General features: G+C 34.9%; 1 protein-coding gene across 2 annotated transcripts; it reads left to right on the top strand.

Moving 5' to 3' along the window:
• The first annotated feature begins 4,045 nt into the window (after window positions 1-4,045).
• LOC127626827 (cytochrome c oxidase assembly protein COX11, mitochondrial-like) lies at window positions 4,046-7,213 on the top strand. 2 transcript variants are annotated; one of them, XM_052102894.1, is made up of 5 exons: window positions 4,046-4,142; window positions 4,705-5,063; window positions 5,155-5,310; window positions 5,649-5,774; window positions 5,949-7,213. In XM_052102894.1, the coding sequence occupies exons 2-5, from the start codon at window positions 4,749-4,751 to the stop codon at window positions 6,129-6,131; spliced, it is 780 nt and encodes a 259-aa protein (XP_051958854.1). In that variant the 5' UTR covers window positions 4,046-4,142; window positions 4,705-4,748; the 3' UTR covers window positions 6,132-7,213. The 2 variants fall into 2 exon arrangements, with proteins under 2 accessions (XP_051958854.1, XP_051958853.1); XM_052102893.1 differs by having other exon boundaries at window positions 4,051-4,137.

Genomic DNA, 7,213 nt, shown 5'->3' with positions numbered 1-7,213 from the left:
TGGGTTGGGGGAAACATTGGTTCAACTCAGGATAGTCTTGATGACCGAGAGACAGCAATCTACCAACAGTAACAGACAAATTCCTGCCTATCCACTAATCTCTCCTGATACCCCACAGTCACATGTTTTGCCTCACCTCTCCCTTCACTGTCACTGTTGATGATGGTTCTGCCTCTCAGGAGGCAGGAAAGCACAAAACTTGACTCTATAGGCTCTGTGATGTGGAACAGGGTGACGTGGACAGAGTCTTACTAAATCATTCTGACACAGGGATATCAATCTAGAATTTAGTCACATTCCAGACTATTTAAAAGAAAGAAAAAGGGGGCAAAAGTACAAATAAGCTCAGCTCACAAAACAAACATAAATTCCATAAACTGTATGTTAAATTAATCATGGCACAGGGGGGAAAATACAATGGTAACTTCAAACACTCACACATTCCCACATACAATTGGTTTGTTTTCCAATAGTTTTTGAAAAGCCAATAAAAATAATCTAACCTATAAAGTATTCCACAATTATATCCCGAAGAGTCTTGAGGCTTTAATGAATCAATAAATAATGTTACAAAATCCTTCAGTCCTTGAATGCCACCAAAAGGAATGGACTGTATTACACACACACTGCCATTCGGCTAGTGACAACAAGGAGGCAATCTCTCTACAGACATTGGATATTAAATAATAATGACATCTACTGATACTTTTTATATTGAGCCTATTAAAAACTATTACTACAATTTGGGATTGTTGTTTTTATTAATATTATTATTTTTATCTTTGCTCAAGATACTGATATCACCATAATTCTCTTTATTTTAGTGTGCTCAGTTGTTGAGCACATTCTTATAACAACGGTGATAATAATATTTTGATATATCATTTAAGAGATGATACTCATATTTTTATTCAGCATATTGTTTTACCAATATTTCCCGCCTCTCACAAGTAAATAATATAACTTAAGTTTCAGACAGTCACTTTGCTTCTTCTCCGCTAGCGGAAATAGTTTCAAGAAAAGCTCCATGAACAGTTGGCCCAACTTTCTTTAGAAGGAATCTGTTTGTTGAGTAAATCCTGTAATAACAAATTTATTTGCCAATTAGGGAACTACATTCCTAAAATTTTACTTCCCCAAGAGAAAATTTTACTGTCCTATATTAGTATATATTGTCCTATATTTTCCTATTGACAATATACACTGTTTGGCAAAAAAATAAAGAAAGTCACCATTTGGATTTATATAAGCAGATACTTAAGAGTCTATGATTGGATCATTATTGCAGAGATTAATATGTTTCAGCTGGCAACAATTCTTTTCACCGCAACTGATGCAGTGTGTTGCTTCTCATTTCTTAAACATCCATGTCGGAAGACATATCTCGTGGTCGTGGAAAATGTTTTACTCTGTTTCAAAAGGGGCAAATTACTGGCCTGCATCAAGCAAAGAAAACAACTAAGGAGATTGCTGAAATCACTGGAATTGGGTTCAAAACTTTTCAACGCATTATTAAAACCTGGAAGGACAGTGGTGAACTTTCAGCTTCGTGGAAGAAATGTGATCGGAAAAAAATGTAAAGATTATGATCGGAGATCACTAAATCGCTTGGTGAAGTCACATTGTACAAAAGAATTGGTAGTAGAACTCAAGGATATGTTTAAAAAGTGAAAGTAAGAGAATTTCTACATGCACAATGAAACAAGAACTTACAGGATTGGGACTAAACAGCTGTGTGGCCATAAGAAAGCCACTTGTTAGTGGCTAATCGGAAAAACAGACTTCAATTTGCTAGGGAGCATAAAGATTGTACTGAGCAGCAATGGAAAAAGGTAATGTGGTCTGATGAGTCCAGATTTCCGCTTTTCCAAAGCGATGTAGCATCAGGGTAAGAAGGGAAGTGCATGAAGCGATACACCCATCATGCAGAGTGCCCACTGTACAAGCCTCTGGAGGCAGTGTTTTGATCTGGGGTTGATTCAATTGGCCAGGTCTAGGCTCTGCAATTTAAAATAAAATGAAGTCAGATGACTACCTGAATGTACTGAATGACCAGGTTATACCATCAATGGATTTATTCTTCCCTAATGGCACAGGCGTATTCCAGGATGACAATGCCAAGGTTCAGGGAGCATGAGAAATCATTTTCACACATGAATTGGCCACCACCTTAACCTGTCCTGACTTTAACCCCATTGAAAGTCTTTGGATGTGCTGGAGAAGACTTTACGGAGTGGTTTGACTCGCCCGTAATCAAAACAAGATCTCAACTAAAACTTAATGCAACTCTGGATGGAAATAAATGTTGTGACGTTGCATAAGGTTGTTGAAACAATGCCATGTAGAATGGGCTCTGTAATCAAAGCTAAAGGCAGTCCAACGAAATATTAGAATATGCAACTTTTTTCTGCCAGGTGTGTACATACATCCGCCACAACATTAAAACCACCTGCCTAGTATTGTGAAGGTCCCCCTTGTGCCGCCAAAACAGCACCAACAGCCAATTCTTCTCACCACAATACAGTACAGAGCAGTTATCTGAGTTATCGTAGACTTTGTCAGTTCGAACCAGTCTGGCCATTCTCTGTTGACCTCTCTCATCAACAACGCATTTCTGTTAATAGAACTGCTGCTCACTGGATGATTTTTGTTTTTTGCACCATGTGTGAAAATCACCAGAGATCAGCAGTTACAGAAATACTCAAACCAGCCCAACAGATCTGATGATGTGACTGATGTGTACACTGGAGGAAAACATCAATGTTATGTTACCATATAAATGTGGGCCTACATCTAAAAAACTCAAAGAAGTACTCTTGTAATGCACTAATCTCTAAGTACTGTGATGGGAATGATACATGCACCTTTTGTGAAGACAAGAGTGAAAATCTCAATCACTTGTTATTTGTTGTTGTTTTTATGTGATATGACATGTTTTCTGGTGTGAATTGAGTCTGTAGTGTTTCTCCAATTTAAAGTTAACTTAAAATTGTAATCTTATAGTCATTATTTGTAATTATGAAAACAAAATCAGGTCTCTGGAAATCACTGACAATTTTCCATAAACTTGTTAGAAGTCAACTACTAAATAAATATTCTGAGATTTGTTAATGATAAAAAATGTATCCTTTATTAAATACTGTAACGATATCTTTCCTGACCTATGACTTTTAAAAGTATGATATTTATTTATAGTTCTTCAATTTTATATATATATATATATATATATATATATATATATATATATATATATCAAAGGTTTGGGGTCATTTGCCTGAAATGTTTCTCATGATCTTAAAAATCTTTTGATTTGAAGGCGTATGCTTAAATGTTTGAAATTAGTTTTGTAGACAAAAATATAATTGTGCCAACATTTGGAATGACTTGGAATGTATAATTAAAAACAGCCACTAAGTGCCCAGCTTATATAGATGGGAACTCCTTCAATGCCTATAATAAATTAATGATTACGAGTAACGCGCCCAAATTTTCCAAAACCAAATTTTCATTTGAATTTATTATGTTTTTTATTCATATTATATTTTTTTATATTTATGTAATCAAATATTATATATTTTGTGTTTATTTATTTCTAGACAAGTGACGTGAACCTTTAATATTGTTGATTGTCTACCAAACTATGCATAAAACACACGTAATAAAAACAAGTTTGAAAAGAAGTAACTGTAGGATATATGAAAGTTTGGATTCCCTGATATGCACGTTTGCCTATATCTGTGAAAAGTTATAGCATAATCAAGGCAAATCGGTGAACTAAATAAAAAAGAACGACGAATAAAAATTCCCACCATTACTTTGAAAGCCGCCAACAAATAATGATCGTCACAGTGCTTTTGGAACGCCTCCTGGTCATTCAGATTGGAGAACATGAATCAACTGTTATATAATTTGATTGATATGTCGTCAATGACATTTTCTTGCAAAACTTTGTTTTAGCTACATTTACCACTTGTAGTGGCGGTGTACCAAGGAGTTACTGACAAACACCGGAACTTTAGCAGTAGCAGCTTGTATCCGCGGAAGATGTATCTGTTGCACCCATTGGTTAGTGTTGAACTTCATGTTTTGTAACCTGCAGCCTGCTTAAAGGGTGTCCATGACAAGCGCATGATTTTAGTTAAGTAAGATGTTACCTTCTCGATACAATATTCTGTGGTTGTCCAAAACTATATTAATTTTGGCATGTGTTATATGCATATATAAATTGAAAAGATTTAACAGAATAGTTGAGCACGTTAGCATGTGTCAGTACTAAATGACTAGTATAGTAAATGGTCTAGTATCAAACTTTAGTTTTGTCAGTGTCTTTCTATGAATCTGCATTTGTGATCTTGGTTTCAACACATTGAAAACTGAATGCTGTTTGTTGTTTATAAACGTATAAAAAGTGTCCTACATAAACTAAACCTATATCTGGACTAAATACCCAATTGACTTGAGACTTCCTTTTAACCACTTTTTGTTTAAAGACTAGGTTTGATGTGTGTTATTTAGATAGGCCATATATGAATGTAATTAGCTAATTTCCTTCTGGGAATAGAATAAAAATATATATCCATCGATTAATGTCTAGAAAAGTATACTATCTAGGTAGGCCTTCTTTTTGGTATGCATTGATGATCACACACTGTACTGTAGCTGTATTTAAAATGTCTTTTTTATTTATTTATTTATTTTTTATAGGTGGACTACGCTTATTTAAGTATAAGTATTTTGTAACTGGGATTATGCTGGTGCCATTTCTTTTACGTGGGTGGAGCGCAAAGCAGAATCTGCAACTAGCGCTTTCTAGCACTCGGTTATGTGTTGATTGCTGCAACATCAGAGGATTAGCCACATCCAATGGCCAGTTATTCCTCAGGACCTCACAACGATTCCTCAATCAGACACGTGGAACTAAAACTCACAGGAGAAAGCAACAGAGCCAGGAAGATGACTGGAAGAAAAGGAACAAGACAATCCTCACATACATTGCGGCTGCTGGGGTTGGAATGATCGGCATGTCATATGCTTCTGTTCCACTGTACAGACTGTACTGTCAGGTCAGCATTAAAGAGATAATCTGACATCTCCGAGCCCCTTTCATCAGTAGATTTGTGTGATTAGTGTAGTATGTTTTTCTCTTACTTTTAGGCAACAGGGTTGGGTGGCACAGCGGTAGCAGGACATGACACTGAGCAAGTGGAGACAATGAAGCCAGTTAGGGGCCGTGTTATTAAAGTGACCTTCAATGCAGACACACATGCCAGCATGCAATGGAATTTCCATCCACAGCAGTCTGACATTTTCGTAAGATACATTTTTGTCTGAAATTTACCTGTACTAGCTCATACTTTTCTGAGCAATTCTGGACCTTTTTATTATGGCACTTCCCATGCTCACAAAATTGCTGTAGTGTTCCTTGTTTGTAAATCACTTTGGATGAAACGGTCTCTTACATGAATAAACGTAAATGTAAAATGTTCTGCCAATACTAAATATTTTCAAGTCTTAGATTTTCAACCTTGGCTATGTGATTTCATGCTTAAGCATTTATGTTGGCATACCATAAACCGTACCATTTTTATGTAATGCCATTGAGGAAGGAGATTATAAAGGTGATTTATTCTGTTTTAATGGTTTTTCAGGTTGTCCCAGGGGAAACTGCACTGGCTTTTTACAGGGCACGAAATCCCACAGATAAACCCGTGATAGGAATTTCTACCTACAATGTTGTGCCTTTTGAGGCTGGACAATACTTTAATAAGATACAGGTATAGAGAGTTCACTGCAAACAAAAAATATATATTCAATACATCCATACAATTTGTAGATTTAATGTTGAAATCTATATATAGAACATGTATGACTATTTTCTTCCTTGTGTTACCCTCCTAGCTTACTGCATTCTGATGCATCTCTTAAATTTTGCCCTTTTTCTTCTTCAGTGTTTCTGTTTTGAGGAACAGCGGTTAAACCCACATGAGGAGGTAGACATGCCCGTTTTCTTTTACATCGATCCAGAGTTTGATGAAGACCCCAGGATGGCACGAGTTGACACTATAATACTCTCATACACCTTTTTTGAAGCCAAGGAAGGACAGCGGTTACCCATCCCTGGGTACAGCTAAATTATTCAGAGACTTTTAATCAAGTGCATTCTTTAAGTGAGAGAATTACAAAATTATTGTAAAGCGTGAGTTAAGCAATCTTAAGTAATACTCACTGAGAGTCAGTGCTAATATTAAATAGTAATTATGGCATTTCATATCCACTGATCATTTTTCTCTGAATTTTGTGCAATAGACAATAAAATTAAGTTCATATTTTTGATACATTAGATGGATATTCTTACCAATTTTGATACCAAAATGTTGTGTAAATTGCACGAGTATCCCTCATTCAAACATACATTTTCCCTAGATATTACGCAGAACATTAGTTAAGAATAATATGTATAATTATGTATCTTGTTTTAAATATTAAAAATAAATGTTGTGTGGATGTCTATAATCACATAGTTTGTTATTATAGGTTCATCCTGAAAGTATTTCTTTGGATGAGTTTTACAAATTTGCATTTGACAGACATTAAAAGTTTTTTTTGATTAATTTGTTCCTCCTGGGCATGCAATTAAACCATTAACCGAATTTAATAAATTTAACCGAATACAGTATAGAACATTATACGTGAGTGTTCAAATTTTTAGATAGTGGAGTACTTCCTACTGTAGGACAATAGATGGCAGCATTTGTACACTTATTTTGGTCCTTTTTCAGTAAAACATAAAAAAAATAACATTTGCCTTCACATAAAAGCTGTAATGTCTATATATTGTAACATTTGTTTGTCATTGTGGAAGTTCTACTTAATATAACAGAGCATTTGTTGTCACTGCAAACTGAATATGTCATATAATTAAAAAATGAATGTCTATTCAGTGTAACCTTCAAAATAAGAGATCAAGGTAAGATTTAGTTATATTAATGAATATAAATAAAATATAGCAAATTTGAAACTACCTCTGGTGAGACAAAATTGTTAACAAAGAGGGCTGTAGTATTTTTAAGGCATGAAACAGTTGCAGTATGGAGTGTGTACTGAGAATTATTTTTCTTATCATATACATTTAAAATTTTCTTACCTGATACATAATGCTGCAAATTATGTTATTGTTAAGGAGAGGTATTCAAAAAACCTAACCGTGTTTCAA

This window comes from Xyrauchen texanus, chromosome 33 (assembly GCF_025860055.1).
Source record: "Xyrauchen texanus isolate HMW12.3.18 chromosome 33, RBS_HiC_50CHRs, whole genome shotgun sequence".
In the NCBI taxonomy this organism is placed as follows: Eukaryota; Metazoa; Chordata; class Actinopteri; order Cypriniformes; family Catostomidae; genus Xyrauchen; species Xyrauchen texanus.
This window is presented reverse-complemented; position numbering and strand designations above follow the sequence as displayed.

Excerpts from the sequence above, each read along its gene's own strand:
- LOC127626827 (XM_052102894.1), top strand. The coding sequence starts at position 4,749 with ATGCTGGTGCCATTTCTTTTACGTGGGTGGAGCGCAAAGCAGAATCTG. Across the intron at positions 5,064-5,154 it reads TGTACAGACTGTACTGTCAG|GCAACAGGGTTGGGTGGCAC; the intron begins GTCAGCATTAAA and ends TCTTACTTTTAG. Across the intron at positions 5,311-5,648 it reads CACAGCAGTCTGACATTTTC|GTTGTCCCAGGGGAAACTGC; the intron begins GTAAGATACATT and ends ATGGTTTTTCAG.